We start from the raw sequence: 18043 nt of genomic DNA on the forward strand, positions 1-18043 counted from the left end.
CCCTCGGGCGGGAGCTTTTCCCGCTCTTTTGATGATTTCCCTGGCGAAAGTCATTCCTCTGGCGAGAATGATTTCTCTGGCGCGTGTGGCTCCTCTGGCGAGTGTGGTCCCTCTGGCGAGTGTGGTTCCTCTGGCGAGTGTGATCCCTCTGGTGAGTGTGGTCCCTCTGGCGAGTGTGGTTCCTCTGGCGAGTGTGATCCCTCTGGCGAGTGTGGTTCCTCTGGCGAGTATGATCCCTCTGGCGAGTGTGATCCCTCTGGCGAGTGTGGTTCCTCTGGCGAGTGTGATCCCTCTGGCGAGTGTGGTTCCTCTGGCGAGTGTGATCCCTCTGGCGAGTGTGGTTCCTCTGGTAAGGTTCATCCCTCTGACTTCTCTGCTGAAGCCCGCTCCTCTGGCTAAGACCACTTCTCTGCTCTGCACATACTTTACTCCTCATCAGCTACTCCCCCCCCAGTCTAATTGAGTATTCTCATGGTCTATACTCAATTATTTGGATTTTACCCAGCGTGGGGTGTCCGCTCTGGATTTTTGCCTTGGACATGTCATTAAATGCTTGTCAGTTTCTTGGGCTCCGGCCCAGCCAAATCGAACTTTTGTATAGAGTGGAACTCTTATTTTCTGTTGAAGTGTTTGTGGTTCCTCTGGTCAGCTTCCCTCTGAGCGGCTTCTCTGGTTACTCTCCCTATTTGATCCACTGAATGATTCTTCTGGACGATCCTCTTGATTGATTTCTCTGACTCCTTTGTCGAGGATTTCTCTCACTCTTCTAGCGATGATTTCTCTGACTCCTCTAGCGATGATTTCTCTGACTCCTCTAGCGAGGATGTCTCTGACTCCTCTAGCGAGAATTTCTCTGATTCCTCTAGCGAGGATTTCTTCCACCATTCCCAGTTCCAGCGCGGCCGCCCTCGAGACTCAAAACCAGCTGGCTCCCTGACTCTTTATCTAATTTTTCCCTTGTAAATTTTATGTTCACTTTTTGTAAACAGTATTTCCCAACTCTGCATATATGTTATGGCATTTCCCTTTTTAAATATTGCTTTCTTCCCCTCCCTCCAGTTCTTACTTTTGATATATGTGTTTCCCAGATTTGAATTTTTTATCCCTAAAAAATAGGATAATGATAACAACTTGGCTGTATACGGGGTATACACCCCTACTCCCCCCCAGTGTCGTGCGCGTACTTTAGAAGTCAAGCACGATTGTGCCGACGTCCAGCCCTGGCTAGGACCTTGGCCATTCTAGTTTAATCAACTACTTACCTCTGCTCCGTTCGAGTTCTGTTGTTAGAGTGGCCACTCCCCCCCCCCCAAGTATCAAGGTTGGATCAGCTTCGAGGAAGTGTGTCTCTTTCCACATCTGTGATTAAGGCGACTCCGAGAGTTCATTTTATTGCCCATGATGAAGACAACTCTGAAAACTCATGGCTTAAGCGATATATATTAAAGTATAATTTACTTAGCGTCCGCGACTAAGGTAGCTCTGGGAGCTCACGACTTAGGCGACATCTAAACTTAGGTGCTCGCGTCGAACCGGCTCTGGGCTCGGCATTGGCAGCTGCTCGCGGCTAAGGCGGCTCTGGGAGCTCGTGACTTAGGCAGCATCTAAAAAACATACCCCCCCTAATGTCCGCGACTAAGGTAGCTCTGGGAGCTCACGACTTAGGCGACATCTAAACTTAGGTGCTCGCGTCGAACCGGCTCTGGGCTCGGCATTGGCAGCTGCTCGCGGCTAAGGCAGCTCTGGGAGCTCGCGACTTAGGCAGCATCTAAAAACATAATCCCCTCCTCCCAAAACATTCAAAGTAAAGCAGGTAAAGAGATGCACGGGTATTTTATCCTAAAACCAAGAATCCTATTTTATTATAAGGAACTTGGTCCCAAACCTCGTTAAAACCCATGTGTGGAAAAAGAGTATTCGGTCTACAATGAGCGCTTTAGGAAGCGTAAGCTTTTCAAGCATAGAATTTCTTCAAGTTGTTGACGTTCCAAGGCCGCGTAAGTGGCCTTCCCTCGCTGTCAGATAGGTGATATGATCCACCTCCCAGTGCCTCTTGGTTGGATCTACATTCAATCGATGCTCTGCCAACGACCCTGCACGGAGCATGGAAGACCCGGGGGGTGCAACCAACTTTCGTGACTTACGGTTAAAATGATTCCTCTGATCCGCCCTTGATGTTTGCTTTTCCCTTGACTTGCTAGGAAGCAATTTTGCATTTGCTTTTCCTTTGACTTGCTAAGCAGCAATTTTGAATTTGTAAATTGTGGATTATGGGTATACACCCTACTCCCCCCTCTGGTGACATGTACAATGCTCTGAATTACCACTTACAAGTGGTTTACCGTTTTCATGTTATGGCGGTTCCCATATTTTGTTCAAAGCTTTCCCAAGTTTAATTGCCCTGTGCCGTCAGGGCACCCGGCAGAGCACCCGTCAGAGCAGAGAAACACCCATCAGAGCACCCGGCAGCGCACCCGTCAGAGCAGAGAAACACCCGTCAGAGCACCCGGCAGAGCAGAGAAATACCCGTCAGAGCACCCAGCAGAGCAGAGAAACACCCGGCAGTGCAAAGAAATACCCGTCAGAGCACCCGTCAGCGCAGAGAAATACCCGTCAGGGCACCCGGCAGAGCACCCGTCAGAGCATAGAAACACCCGTCGGAGCACCCGGCAGAGCACCCGGCAGAGCAGAGAAATACCCATCAGGGCACCCGACAGAGCAGAGAAATACCCGTCAGGGCACCCGACAGAGCACCCGTCAGAGCAGAGAAACACCCGTCGGAGCACCCGGCAGAGCAGAGAAATACCCGTCAGAGCACCCGGCAGAGCACCCGTCAGAGCAGAGAAATGCCCGTCACCCGTCAGAGCACCCTTTACCCGCCAGAGCAGAGAAATGCCCGTCGCCCGTCAGAGCAACCATCACCCGCCAGAGCAGAGAAATGCCCGTCACCCGCCAGAGCAGAGAAATACCCGTCATCCGTCAGAGCACCCGTCACCCGCCAGAGCAGAGAAATGCCCGTCACCCGTCAGAGCACCCGTCACCCGCCAGAGCAGAGAAATGCCCGTCACCCGTCAGAGCACCCGTCACCCGCCAAAGCAGAGAAATGCCCGTCACCCGTCAGAGCAGAGAAATGCCCGTCACCCGTCAGAGCAGAGAAATGCCCGTCACCCGTCAGAGCACCTGTCACCCACCAGAGCAGAGAAATGCCCGTCACGAGTCAGAGCAGAGAAATGCCTGTCACCCGTCAGAGCAGAGAAATGCCCGTCGCCCGCCAGAGCAGAGAAATACCCGTCACCCGTCTTGGTGGTCCGCTTGACCAGAGAGATCTATTAATTTGCCTGAATCGATCATGGAGATCCCCATCGGACTGAGCCCTAGCTGCGAAAACTTCTCCCCTATTGTAATTTTCTGAAATTGAAAAGAGCTTCATCCCTGAATCTCCCCAAATCGATCTTATTTTCGTTCTTCTAGGCGCGGCGGAAGTTCGTCGGATCTTGAAGCCGCGGCGGCGGACATCTCAATTTCCCACAGACGGCGCCAGTTGGTGAAACATGATCTAGTGGATGTAGATTTAATCGGTGAATTAAGGTAAAACGATGAACTATACCTAGTGTTACTGAAAATCGAGAGAGTGATAACACTCATGTTTCCATGGTTTTAGTGTTCATATGATGTTAATTTTATAGGAAATTGAGTGTTGGATGATTGTTTTGTGCTTAATTTGCTTTATCTTTGGAAACATGATTCTTACTCGAACTTTGAAGGAAATTTCAGGTTTATTCAGTTCGAATCTGGAAAACTTATCTGAAATAGAAGTTGTAGATCGTCTCGATACGAGTTCGTGAGCGCAAACGGATCATAAATCTGAGTTCGGACGAAAAAGTTATGACCAAAACAAGAAAGTCGCGCGCGACAACGAAACAGCGGCGACCCCGCGGCGACCGCCGCCCGAAGAAGAAATTTTGGGAAGCATCCAGCGACCGGGCGGCGACCGCCGAGTTTTCGGCGCCAGCGGCGCCCGCGCGGTGAGCGCCGTCCGATCGCCGCCAGACCGTCGCGCCTCCGTGTTTTTGCGTTTTTTAGGCGTTTTTCAAGTCCTTTTCGAGCTCAAACTCTGTATTTTACCCTGGTACTATAAATAGGTCTTCTTTTGACCTATTTTGGGTTCCCTTTTCAGTTCCCAACTTTTATTTTTCAATTTCATAGCTTTAGAATTTCATTGCTTTCTAGTTTTCAAGGCTTGGATCAAGATTGAAGATTCAAGCTGCTACAATCTTTCTTATTCAGTTTTATATAATTCAGCTTTTCCAATTGCTTTCTTTTTAATTATGTTTATGTTTTATTTTATTATGTCTGGCTAGTTTCACTTAGCTGATTCTAGGGTTTGTAAATAGTTGATTGAATTTATGTGATTTATTTGTTAATACATTTGTGCCTTCTAGTTTATGATTCATAATTCCTGGTGCTTAATTTCTTGTGAATTATCTGATCAATAGTTTGCATGTGTAGCTATTCGGTTTGAGACCTAGCGGAGATAACTGTTTAGCGGATTCAGGAATGTATGATATGATTTTAACCTTGAGACCTAGCGGAGATAGGTGGATCATAGGGAGCTATTCTTAGGAGCTATTGGGAGTTAGTAGATTTTCTTGAGACCTAACGGAGATAGATAATTTACTAATTTACGATCGTTGCTGCTATAGAGAGAGTGATTGATTAATTAAGTGATCTCTCATCATAACTGGATTAAACTGGTACATAGGATTAATAGATTTATTATGTGGATTTAGTTAATGAATTTACTACCCTAGGATCAGTTGTCTTTTAATATTCGAATTTTTCTACGTGCTTTTAATTATTGTTAATTGCATTTTAGTTTAAGTTAATTAAACATTCCTGCTTTCGTTTACCTGCATACTGTGAGAGTCTGTTTAGGAAATAGATATAGTGATTTCGTCATAATAGTCTCTGTGGATACGATACTCTGCTTGCTATTTCTGTGCTACAATTACACTGTTTAGTTGCAGTTTTTGTTGCTATAAAAATAGTGATAAACTTTTTGGCGCCGTTGCCGGGGACTGTTAAGAATTCGCTTTAATATTTTTGATAGGACTTTATAGTACTGTAGGTTTTTTTTGTTTTTATTTTTTCTTTTCTAACTTTTAAAAGTTGTGTTTCTGTAGGTTGCATATGAACACACGATCTCACGGAAATCCTCTCTTTGAGTTTGACCCTGAAATCAATAAGACCTTGCGCAACCTAAAGAAGCAGAACGATCAAGTTGAGACAGAAACGATGGCTACTCCAGAGCAAATCCAAATTCGAGCTTTGCAAGCTGCTTGATGCACAGGAGACAAGAGAGGCTCAGAAACAACCAGCCATCAATGAAGCGTTCATACCACAGTATGTGTACCAGGAGCCCCCACGAGTGAACGTTAACAACTTTGAGCTGAAAACGGGTTTGATCACGATGGTCCAACAGAGTTAATATGGTGGACAAGCGATTGAAGACCCTAATGAGCACCTGGCGCATTTCCTGGAGCTGTGTAGCACGGTGAAGATGAATGGTGTCCCTGATGACATTATCCGTCTTTGTCTTTTTCCCTTCTCACTGCGGGATAAGGCGAAGTCGTGGTATCATACACTGCAGCTGGGAGAGAATATCGTGTGGGAGGATTTGGCTCATGCATTCCTACGCAAGTTTCATCCGCCTGGCCTTACGTTGAAGTTGAAGATGGACATCGTGCAGTTTCAACAGTACGATGGAGAAAAGCTAGCGGAGACTTGGGAGCGGTATCAGGAGAAGCTCAGAAAGTGCCCAAGCCATGGATTTGATGAAGGCACGCTCGTGATCATGTTCTACAATGCCTGCGGGGAGCGTACAAGGATGCACATGGATACAGCTGCAGGTGGCTCTCTATTGCAGAAAAGCAGTTCTGAAGCATGGAGCATTATTGATAGCATGGCTTCTACAAGCTACCAATGGCCATCTGAGCGAGTACAATTGAAGAAGGTTGCAGCTGCGTCAAGTTCTGATCCTATGGCAGCAATGGTTACTCAACAGGCAGCGATGGCTACACAGCTGGCAGAGCTGACTACAAAAATTGGTGAGTTGAATGTTGGACGTCATGAGCAAGCTGTGATAGACCCGTCAAGCATGGAAGATGTCAATTATGTGAATGGCAGAAATTATGGGAATTTCCAGCGAGGACAGCCAGAAATGTATGGCAAAGGTCAACAATTTCAGCAGGGTCAGCAACAGTTTCAGCCAGGAGCACGACCACATCCTAACCTTTCTTACGGTAATCCAAACAATACTTTGCAGCCTCCACCTGGATTTTCTGTGTCTAGCGGAGGAGTTATAAATGAGCCGAAGAAGGTATCAATGGAGGATATGATGCAGCAGATGTTAATGAAGATGACTGGGATGGAGACAACTGTTAGTTCAAGGATGACCAATTTGGAGTCTCAAGTGGGTCATATTGGAAATAATTTTTCAGCACTCTCCAAGCAAGTGCAGATGTTGGAGACTCAAGTCGGTCAGATGGCCAACCAAGCAGCTGCGCAGAACAAGCCAGGCCAATTTCCTAGCAACACTCAGTTCAATCCGAAGAGCCAATATCAACAACCTCAGCAAAATCAGCAATGTCATTCCATCCGGGTGGTTGATAATTCAGTTGAGGATGAAGAGCAGCGGAATCATCCAAAGCAGCGGAATCATCCAGAGCTGCAGAATGACAAGGGAAAAGGCAAAGTAGTGGAGGAAGACGATGATGATTTGGAGGAGCTTGCAGCGAAACAGACGCCTCCCCCTAAGAAGGATTCGAGCTCTTCTGCTGTTAAGGAGCCTGTTCCTACCCCTTCGTTCCCTAGACCGGAGTACAAGCCTGTAGCGCATTTTCCGACTAGTCTGCTAAAGCCGAAGTTGGATGAGAAGATGGGCAAGTTTATGGAGATATTTTCAAAGTTACAAATCAATATTCCATTACTTGATGCGCTGAGAGATATGCCAGGCTATGCCAAGTTTCTCAAGGACGCAGTCTCCAACAAAAAGAAGTTGGGAAAATATGAGATGATAAATCTTTCCGAGGAATGCAGTGCTGTGCTACAAAGAAAGCTACCATTGAAGCAAAAGGATCCTGGCAGTTTTACTATAGCTTGTGTGATTGGAGGGCAGAATTTCTCCCGTGCTCTTTGTGATTTAGGGGCTAGCATCAATTTGATGCCCCTATCTATTTTCAAACGATTGGAGATTGGAGAGATCAGGCCTACATCGATTGCTTTGCAGACGGCAGATCGTTCCCTTACTTATCCAAAGGGAATTGTGGAGGATGTTCTTGTGCAGGTGGATCAGTTTATTTTTCCTGCGGATTTTGTGGTCTTGGACATGCTGGAGGACAAAAATACTCCATTGATCTTAGGACGACCGTTTCTAGCTACGGGTCGTGCATTGATAGACGTGTAAGAGGGAGATCTGACTTTCCGCGTCAACGATGAAAAGATGACATTGGGAGCCTATGGGGAAACTGTGCTTTTCAAGAAACCTCCACCAAAGGAAGTTCCCCAGAATGAAGTGATAAATTTGGCTGACAGTTTTCTAGCAAATTCGGAGGATGAAGAGGTTGAGAAGAATGAGCTACCCAAGTATGAAGCCAAGAAAAAAACTCCAAAACCAAAAGAAGTTCTGACTTTTGAGAAGTGTTTGTTTTTGGAGCATGATGGGGGGTCTTTGAAAACCCATACCCCCAAGAAGAAGAAAGTAAAATTCCGGATTTTTCGGAACAAGAATGAGAAGGGGGCAATGCTTGTGGAGGATGTTCGAGCCAAGAGAAGTGTTTTGGTGGAGAGAGCACCCAAGAGTAGAAAAGCTTTCCAATGGTTAGAGTGATGTTTCCGACCTCCATGAATTTTTGAGGTATCGTCGAGCTCTAGACGTTAAATTAAGCACTTGTTGGGAGGTAACCCAACTGTTTTTTTCTTTGTTTTTGTTTTTCTTTCTTTTAGTTTCGTTTTGTTTCTTTTTGTTCCTTTGTTTTGTTTTGGGGTTTTAGTGCAGTGTTGAGCTTGGAAGATGCGGGAACTCGCGCTTTGTTCATACCACCACCATGGAGCATGTTTTTTTCTGTGAGTAGTGACACACATATCATCATCCCTCCAAACTTATTTTCGAACTTATATTCTGTAATAAGTTTGGGGGAGGGGGGTGAGAGTAGATATGTGTATCACTTTTATCTTTTTGTTAGCTTTATTGTTTTATCCTGCTTGGTTGGTGGTGTGTGTGTGTTTTGTTTTTGAGATGATTATTGTTCCATTAGATTTCTGGTGAGATGCCAATGATGATTTCTGTGAAAAAATCCGGAGTTTGATTTTCTTTGATGATTTGAGCATAATTGGAACTAATTTGCATAATTTAGGGTGATTTTAACCTTGACTTTTAGACGTTGAATAAACCTGTGAGATTTTGAGCCATAACTGTTTATCTTACACAATTTATTCTTTGTTGTGAGTTTTGTCATGCATATGTAGTGATCTTCTAGAACTTGCCATGGTTTCTGTGTCGAGGTTGCTGTTGTGCCCAGGATTAGGAGATGATTTTAGGCCATCTTTTGTTAGCCATAATTTTTCCCAAACACTGTCCTTAATGAAAAAAAAATTATCCTTTGTTATCCACTTGGAGCCTATTTAGCTTTTATTCTTTAGCCGGATGATAGGGGGTGATGTAGTATATGGGGATCCTTATGTGGTGAATGTTCAAAGTGGGTTGTGAAAAAGAAGGGATGATATTGTGATACTATTTACTCTTATAAGCTCTAGAAAAGTTGTGAAAAGAAAAGAAAAAAAAAATTTGTTGAGGAAAAAAAAAGAAAAAAAAAAGAAAAAAAGTGTGAAGTCGAGTGTACTTTGAGATATTTGTTAGAAAATCGACTTTTTGCTTGTTGGAAATAAATAGAGAGCATAAAAGAGTATTTAGCTTTGTATTGTGATGATTAAATTCCTTGAGTTGTGTTGATTATGGTGGCATAGTTGGGAGGAAGATGGACTTTATTCCATGCTTGATTAATGAAGCTATAAGGTTGGTGTTCTTGATCTATTTGAGTCAATTAGCCTATATTTCCCTACCTTAACCAATGTCCCTACATTATAACCCGAATAAAAAGACCTTTTTGATCTTAGTCCTGGCACACTATTAGCGATGAAGATTGTAGACGATTGACAAGCCTATGGTAAGAGATCTGCATTGTATTGAATTTCGATGAGAGTATACACGTCCTATTCCATCAAATTGAGAGTTGAGTGATACACATACCTTGTGAGATTCAATTGTTTGGAATGTCAAGGTTGATTTTGCTATAGGTTGTGTTTATTGGTGAATTTTGTGCTTAATTATTGAGGATTTGAGAATTCTATTATCCTTTATTTTTCGGAGGCATCGATGAGCTAGATTTCTTACCCATTCGTGTTATTGATTTTATTCTTCCCATTATTCGAGTACAAACAATGGCTTAAGTTTGGGGGAGTAGAGGAAAGTAAAGTTGAGAGCACAAGAACTGATTGTTGTTGTATTGAGAATAGAGATAGCGTCCTTCTACAATGCACGAGCCCATGGCCTATTATAGATTACACGTAAAGGGTAAAATAGTAAATTCATCGTCGGAGCATGCGTCTTGCGTGGTCGGGGGGTAAAATAGTAAATTCACCCTCGGGCGGGAGCTTTTCCCGCTCTTTTGATGATTTCCCTGGCGAAAGTCATTCCTCTGGCAAGAATGATTTCTCTGGCGCGTGTGGCTCATCTGGCGAATGTGATTCCTCTGGCGAGTGTGATCCCTCTGGCGAGTGTGGTTCCTCTGGCGAGTATGATCCCTCTGGCGAGTGTGATCCCTCTGGCGAGTGTGGTTCCTCTGGTAAGGTTCATCCCTCTGACTTCTCTGCTGAAGCCCGCTCCTCTGGCTAAGACCACTTCTCTGCTCTGCACATACTTTACTCCTCATCACAAATAATTATTCAATTCAATAAAAATGGATCCACATATTATTATCTTAAAAATATTTGTAAATATTCCATTGTAATGTGACAACTTTGTACCTTTCCTCTGTATCTTATAGTTATACAATGCACTTTAATACTATGTTTTTCTTTTTCTTTCCCTTCCTTTTTCATTTGTGTTTTGTTTTTTCTTTTAGATAGTTTTTTTTATTTAATCTATTATCTTATAATATAATTTTATGAAATGATGATATTAGACTATTTTCACAATTATAATAATTTTTATTTTTTATTTTGAGTTCTCTAGTTTATTATAATATACTGTCTTATAGTATACCCCCTCCGTCCCGCAAAACTTGAGCGATTTCTTTCTGACACAAATTTTAAAGAGTTAGTATTTTGTGTCTTATGTGTGGTAGGTGAAAAAAATAAAAAAATGAATCAAGGGAAAAAAAAAAACTTGTCATATAAGGAAAGTGCTCAAGTTTCGCGGGACGCATGGAGTATTATTCTTACAACTATAGTAACTTCTTTATATTTTCTATTTTTTTTATTTCTATTTTCACAATTTCTTTATGATTTTTTTTCATATTAACCTATACTCATATGAAATTATCAAAGAATGTAGGTAACAAATTCTATTATTCTCACAATTATAGTCATATATTCTTATATTTTTTTTTTTCAAAATTTTAGGTAAATTTCACTAAGTTATTATGATTTTTTATAATAATAATCCATAGTTTTATGAAATAATAATTTAATATCCTATAGTATAATTTTATTGAGTAGTCGATTTATGTGCTCAACATATGATATTATTCCCACAATTATAGTATATCCTTCATATTTTCTATTCTATTTAAATTTCCTTAATTTCTTATTATTTTTCACAATAATCTATAGTTTTATGAAATAATTGAAGATTGTAGCTAGCATATGATATTATTTTCACCATTAAAGTACTTCATTCCTTTTAATTTATACGGGGTATTTTTATTATTTCAAATTCACCAATTCATTATAGTGTGATACTTTATATTTTGTTTTCATTGCGTAATCGATCAACGTATGACATTATTCTCGCAATTATAGTCATTCCTTTATATTTTCTATTTTAATTTCACTAATTCATAAAATATAATACTGTGATAGAATTTTATGATTTAATCCATCAATGCAATGTGGTCAACTTATCATATTTGTTTCTTAGATATAGTAATTCATTTCTATTTTATAATGTCATAATAATCAAATAATATAGCTAGCCTATTATTAGGGGTGAGCATCGAATCGGACCCACTCGTCGGGACCAACGACTCGAAAATTTTCAAATCGTAGACCGACTCGAACCGAATTGTAAGGGAGGACCGACCACCCAGGACTGCACCGAACCCGAATATCGGGTCCAGATTGGTCCGGGTCCGACCTGCTGAAATTTCAAATTTTTACTTTTCCTATTTTACACTCAATTTTCAGATTTAAAACTTAAAAAAATTCCATACAAACACATATCTTAGTTTCAAATATTCTCAATCCACAATTACAACAAAAATACATAAATTAAAATCAATCCATTACATAATAATTCAAGCACAACAAGTTCATAAAAAGAAATGTTAAAGGTACGGGTCGGTACAAAACTACACAGATTACTTAATTTACTTACAGATATTAGGTTTAGATATTAGATGAGTTATTATATTAGATAAAATCTAATTTATTTCTTAATATTATTAGAAATATATAAATTAAATAATTATTTTATAAAAGATACGAGTCGGTCCGGGTTCGACGAGTTGGTGGGTTAAGACCTGGACCGATCCAAATATTTTTCGGTCCGAAAAATCATACCCGAACCACACCGCATATGTCTATTGAGTCGGTCTGGTCCGGACCAAACCCGTCGGTCCGACTCGATGTAACGAGTCTGATTTGAGTTTGCTTAGGGATTTATTATAGTCATCTATTTATATTTATATTTTTTTTAATTCTAATTTCAACAAAAAAAAATAAAACACAAATTAAAATAGCAACAAAAGAAAAATAAAATAAAATAAAGACACTAATAATGAGCTATAAATTGGAACTTATCACTAACGGATTCAAGCATGTTACCTCTCAAACATCACTCTAATCCTTTGCTACATTACCCAATAGCGGTATCCGTAGCATAACATTCAACATAATTATTCTTATATTTCAAAATAATAATTATAATAATAAATTTGAATTTAAATCTATATAATATATGAATTTTGAATGTTAAGTTGATGAGTTCATCAATTTTTTCATCAATACATATTAAATCATTAATTAGTCATGTAACGTTATTGAAGAAAAATAACTAACTAATTAAATAAGAATATGAAACAATAATTTGACTGCAATTTTAATTACTTGATTCTTCTAGTTGAGTTTGAGCTAATTTATGGGATGTAAATCATTGATAAATAAAGTTGTATAATGAAAATTGATTCATAATTTAATTTAAGGAAATAAATAATAAAATTGATTCATAATTTAATTTAAGGAAATAAATAATTTATTATTAAGGAAAGATATAAGATTGAAATTTGAATTGTACATTCCTTAACTATCTCAAAGGATGATTACGTAAATTAGAAATTTAATTGAAATTGTATTAACTCCATAAGTTATGGAGATTTATAGAATGACAAAAATATTCAATTATGTGCGCACATATTATGTGCGTTCAGCATTTCCCTATTCTTTATTTGGTTTTAAATTTTGTCTCCATTTAATGCATAAAAACACTGTGCACAAGATTTAGCGGTAAAAAGGAAATTTCGTGTCACGAAAGAGATCAACCACGTTGACTGATGCTGAGTGCTAGAGAGCATAGTCAATTCCATGCCCAGCCGAATGCGGCGCTACAAGAAAGCCAATAGTATTTGGCTACATCAGCAGGGAAAAAAACTTATCGTGCAACCGCGTGCATCAGATCAGTAAGACCTCAGTTATGGAAAAACTGAACCCAAAACCCCTAACCTAAAATTCTCATGGACTCAAAACCCTCTCCACTCACCCAAACTAACATATACATACAAATATATGTATATAACCCATCTCTTCCTCTATCTTGATTATCTTATTTATCCGTTCCAATCTCTAAACAAAGCATATCGATTCAATATTCGCATTGTTTTAGCTTTTATATCACTTGCCCAGATTCTAATCTGCAATTTGGGGAAACCTCATTTGGATTTTGGGGCTTATTATAATACGTTTTTTGGTTGGATTTTATTTCTGGGATTTTGTGCTGCATTTGATTGATTTCGTTTGTTTCTCGAGATGTGATTTGATTAATTTGATCCACGATCAAAAAATTTTGGTTTTGTTGTGGGTGTCTGAGATAGTGAATGCATTTTGCGGCGATTTATTGATAAAATCTGTGATTTTGGCCGGTGGGTATGCATGAAAATTAGGGCTTTTCTAGAACATGCTCACTCTGCGACTGATTCGCAGGTTTGGCGCCGTACACAGAGGTGAGCAAAATACCCGAAATCCGAATATCCGATCCGATCCAATCCGAAATTTAAACTTTGGTTCGGATTAATCGGATCTTTGGATCGGATCGGATCAAATTTTAAGAAAAATTCGGATATTCGGATCGGATCGAATCAGTACTTTTCAAATCCGAACTAATCCGAAATCCGAATTGTATTTAATATATATCAAACAGCTATATATATATATATAATTTTGAATTATTGAATATGTTAAAAAGTAAAACCTAAAACCTAATTCCCTAAACTAAATCAGCGCCGCACAGCCACAGCTCCACCACCGCGCCTTGTCTGACTCCCATCCCTCTCCAGTCTCCACCGCGCGGTCCGCGCCGTCCCATCCCGCCGGCCGCCGGCCGCCACCCCACCTACTCTGCGCCTGCAATCGCCCACCACGCCACCTCCGCGCTTGCAATCCCCCAGAGCAGCTCGAAGCTCGAGCGCAGAGCGCCGCAGATCTGCGCCTCTCTTCCCGACGGCCGACGCCCTCCACCTCTGACCTCAGAGTTTCAGACGCCCTCCCCAGAGCACCTCATCGGCGCGTCATTCCTTCAGGCTGCAGTAGGTTCGATTTTAGTTTTTAGTGAACCTCAAGAATGTTGAAAATTGATGCTTAATTATGATTTATGAGTTATGATTGTGTTCGAATTTTGTTGATGTGTTCGAATTTTTCAGCCTTATGAATTGGTGCAGGTGTTTCAATTTTGTTCGAATGAATTGGTGCAGCCTTATGAATTGTGTTCGAATTTGAGGATTGGGTAGGTGCATCAGCCTCAATTGGATTTTCGGATTTTGCTTATATTTCGGATTTTTTCGGTTTGGATCGGATTTTATCCGAAAACTTCGGATTTTCGGATTCGGATCAACGGATTATATGGTTCGGATTGGATTTTATTTTCTTCAAACTTCGGATTTTCGGATCGGATCGGATCAAGCAAAAATCCGATCCGTAATCCGAATGCTCACCCACCGTAATCTGGCCACCGCAGCTGTTTCTTCATCCGTTAATAAAGTTATCTCCGCCAGCAGTAGTGCTGGAAAACCTAGTTCAGTAGATGAGCCTGCATTGGTTAAGCTAAAGAATGAAAGGGACCCTGAGAAACTGTTCAATTTATTTAAGGCCAATGCCACAAATAAGCTTGTTGTTGAGAACCGATTTGTCTTTGAGGACACAGTCTCTAGGTTAGCTGGGGCGGGCCAGCTTGATTATATCGAGAATTTGCTTGAGCATCAGAAGACTCTGCCACAGGGTCGTCGGGAAGGGTTCATTATACGAATAATTATGTTGTATGGGAGGGCTAGAATGACTAAGCATGCTGTCAATACGTTTTGTGACATGCATTTGTATGGTTGTGTGAGGACTGTTAAGTCATTCAATGCTGCTTTGAAGGTATTGACTGAATCTCGGGATTTACAGGCGATTAATTGGTTTCTAAATGATGTTCCTGCTAGATTTGGAATTGTGCTAGATGCATATTCTTTTAATATTGTTATCAAGGGTTTATGTGAAATGGGTATACTGGATAAGGCGTTTCTTGTCATGGCTGGGATGGGAAAATGGGGACTAGCTCCTGATGTTTTTACATACACCTTGCTTATAGAGGCCTCTTACAAGTCGAACTGGCCAGAGATTGCGAATGGATTGTGGAGCCGGATGGTATTAAAAGGTTGTCTTCCCAATATTGCGACCTTCAATGTGAGGATTCAATACTTGGTAAATAAGGGGCGTACATGGGATGCTAATAAGTTGTTGGATTACATGCGGAGATTGAAGAAATCTCCTGAGTTTCCTGATGAGATCACATATAATTTGGTGATCAAAGGTTTCTGCAAAATGGGAAATCTAAAAATGGCTATGTATGTGTATTCTGCTTTTAGGAGTGAGGGCTACAAGCCAAATCAAAAAATTTACCAAACCTTGATCCATTATTTCTGTGAAGCAAGAGAAATCGACATGGCATACAACATGTGTAAACAAAGTATGGAGAATAACTGGTATCCTAGTGTGGACACCATCAACAAGCTGATCGATGGCCTGGTCAGAGATGAAAAACTTGAGAAGATTGATAAGGCAAGGCATATCTATAGTCTTGCTTTGAAAAGGAAACCTCCTTTTAATTCGGCTCAAATTGAATTCATGAAATCCTTAGTATGAAGGAAATGAACTAATTTATTGGACGGGTCAACCGTCTCATAGGGAGGTAATTTGATTGATTGGTTGCAGAGCAAGGTCGATTGGAGCCTTGCCTTTGAGATACTACCTTTGGTGACTGCATGTAATTTCTTCAGCCGATTCTGGTTCTGCCCGAATGAGTTATTAGTGATGTGAAAGCTCTAAGAGGACGGATTCACTAAGTCGTAAGTTTAACTCAATTACTCAATTACATTACAAAGGTATAGATTTCTTGGTGTCTGTATCTGCTTATTCGGATTCGACATCTGTTATGAATTGTGTTTTAATTTATTTGAGGTCATGTGTTATCTAGAGGTATATGCAGCAACACAGTGAGGTGGAGCTTTCCGGACTTGGCATGGGTAACTCCAATCCCTATTTGTACATTAAATGTGTTTTTCCTCGACCTTTTACCTGGTTATCGGTTCGATTCTCATTTTTTTATTTTGTATGATAATGTTGATCGTGACTGATAAGAATGAAAGGGGTTTAGATTGTTGGGTTATGCTCTGTTTTGTCAAACGCGTTTCCAATTTTACGTGAATTGTGAAAGCATCTTGAGTTCTAGACTAGAAACTTTTTGCTGTGATGAGTTGGACGTTCTTTAAGCATATCAATTCCTTTTAGTCCTTTTGTTGTTTTCAGTTCTATGTTAGTTCTATGTTCATAAGGAAGGAATTGGTGTTAAGATGCTATGATAGATTGTTTAGTTATGTTGGTCTATACTTTATGATGGCATAAGGAGGTGCTACCTGCTTGTGTAAAAGTGTTGTGTAGAATGTGTAGCTTTGTAAGAGTAGCTCACTTGCCCAATGGTCAGTGACATTTTCCGGTTGCTCCTGTGTTAGAAATGCAATGTGCCTGTTTACTAGTTCCGTACCGTAACCCTGTCAAGAGCTATTAGTGGTTGAATTACTGTGTTCTTCTGATGTGCCTTAAACTACACTGCTCCGACTGCTCCGTATGTTTCTAAGATTGTGGTGCGGTTCTCTCGGGACCAGTTAGTCATGTGAAAATGTCTAATTGGAATTTGTGCTGGCAGCCTACTACTCATTCTCTTTCTGCGAGTTGCTGAGGATGTTTTTCTGTGCCATGAAATACAACATATTCCACCATAATGTACTCTAGAGTAATTTATTGCAAATAGATAAGCACTCGTTACTGGAGCCATTACGTGGCAGGGAGGAGCAAAAGTTATTTTCTGCTTCCTGTACATATCTGATCTACATGATTTTGATGTAGATTATTTTGTAGAATGTGAATTCTGAACTTCTACTTTGTTTTTTATTTGCTGAGTGGATCCCATCCCATATTGTATGATTTTTAATTTTTTCTTTTTCTCTTTGTCCTGGTTTTGTACTGATTTTGTGTTTGTTCTTATGCTATTATAGCAATCTCAACAGTTGTCTCAGTTGCTGAAATTCTGAAGAACAATGGATTTGCTGTTGAGAAGAGTGAGTTATTCTTTACAGCCCCATATTCTTTATTATTGTTTTGTAACCAACACATGCAACTTTGGAAACAAAATGCCATACTGATTTGAAAAGGTTTGATTGAGTAATCAGCTATAGCAGTAATTTTGGTGGTTGTTGGGATAAAATGGTGTTACAAAATGAAGGAAATTGCGTAATCTTATAAATCAAAGCCTTCAATTTGATTGCTGTTTTCTAATCAAGTGTATAAACGTTACAAATACATCATATATGTTACATAGATTAAATTAAATGTATCTACTTTTACACATGTAGAAATCATGACATCGACTGTGGAGATAAAGGATGATTCTCGGGGAAGGCCCGTTCAAAAAGCCAAGGTAAGTTGATTCCTGTTCAGACCGGTTTTGTGTATAAGGATTAGTGTTGATGTTTTTATCCTGATATATGTTTCTTCCCATATGTGATAAGAATACCATGAGTTGATGCTAAGGTACTTTTTCTTTAACATCTTATGGTACCCTTTTTTTTCCCCATATAGATTGAAGTAGTACTTGGGAAAACAGCAAATTTTGATGAGTTAATGGCCGTGGCGCAAGAGGGTAGGGAGAATGGAAATGATGAAGAATAAGCCTAGTCAGAGTTGATGTTTCAAGCCGTCTTCTCTTATTATGCCTACTGTTATGGATGTCGCATGTGTTTTAGTCATGTAAAATGGCATAAGAGGAAGTCTGAATAATGGCTTAAAGTTTTGTATCAAATTGTTTCTTGAATTTGTTGTGGTTAAAGCTTTTGCTTTAGGTGTAGCTATTCTTTCAATGTTGTTCATTAACCCTTTAATGGAATTATATGCAGTGGAATTGTGTTTTGTTAGTGGATTTATTGTTTTCTGTGAGATATTGGAGGCACTCCGTTTACACAAG

The 18043-nt window shown here is 40.3% G+C and overlaps 2 protein-coding genes across 4 annotated transcripts; both read left to right on the top strand.

The window, feature by feature from the left end:
* Positions 1–13716: 13716 nt before the first annotated feature.
* On the top strand, positions 13717–17141 carry LOC130998997 (pentatricopeptide repeat-containing protein At1g80150, mitochondrial-like). 3 transcript variants are annotated; one of them, XM_057924461.1, is made up of 4 exons: positions 13717–14079; positions 14190–15908; positions 16001–16049; positions 17079–17141. In XM_057924461.1, the coding sequence occupies exon 2, from the start codon at positions 14389–14391 to the stop codon at positions 15667–15669; it is 1281 nt and encodes a 426-aa protein (XP_057780444.1). In that variant the 5' UTR covers positions 13717–14079; positions 14190–14388; the 3' UTR covers positions 15670–15908; positions 16001–16049; positions 17079–17141. The 3 variants fall into 3 exon arrangements, with proteins under 3 accessions (XP_057780444.1, XP_057780445.1, XP_057780443.1); XM_057924462.1 differs by having other exon boundaries at positions 14241–15908; XM_057924460.1 differs by lacking the exon at positions 13717–14079 and having other exon boundaries at positions 14161–15908.
* On the top strand, positions 15824–18015 carry LOC130998651 (uncharacterized protein At2g34160-like). Its single transcript, XM_057924066.1, has 6 exons — positions 15824–15827; positions 15871–15908; positions 16001–16049; positions 17079–17141; positions 17436–17500; positions 17662–18015. Exons 1-6 carry the CDS (start codon positions 15824–15826, stop codon positions 17749–17751), a joined length of 309 nt encoding a protein of 102 aa, XP_057780049.1. The 3' UTR covers positions 17752–18015.
* The last annotated feature ends 28 nt before the right edge of the window (positions 18016–18043 follow it).

The sequence above is a fragment of the Salvia miltiorrhiza genome, chromosome 8 (assembly GCF_028751815.1).
Source record: "Salvia miltiorrhiza cultivar Shanhuang (shh) chromosome 8, IMPLAD_Smil_shh, whole genome shotgun sequence".
Classification (NCBI taxonomy): Eukaryota; Viridiplantae; Streptophyta; class Magnoliopsida; order Lamiales; family Lamiaceae; genus Salvia; species Salvia miltiorrhiza.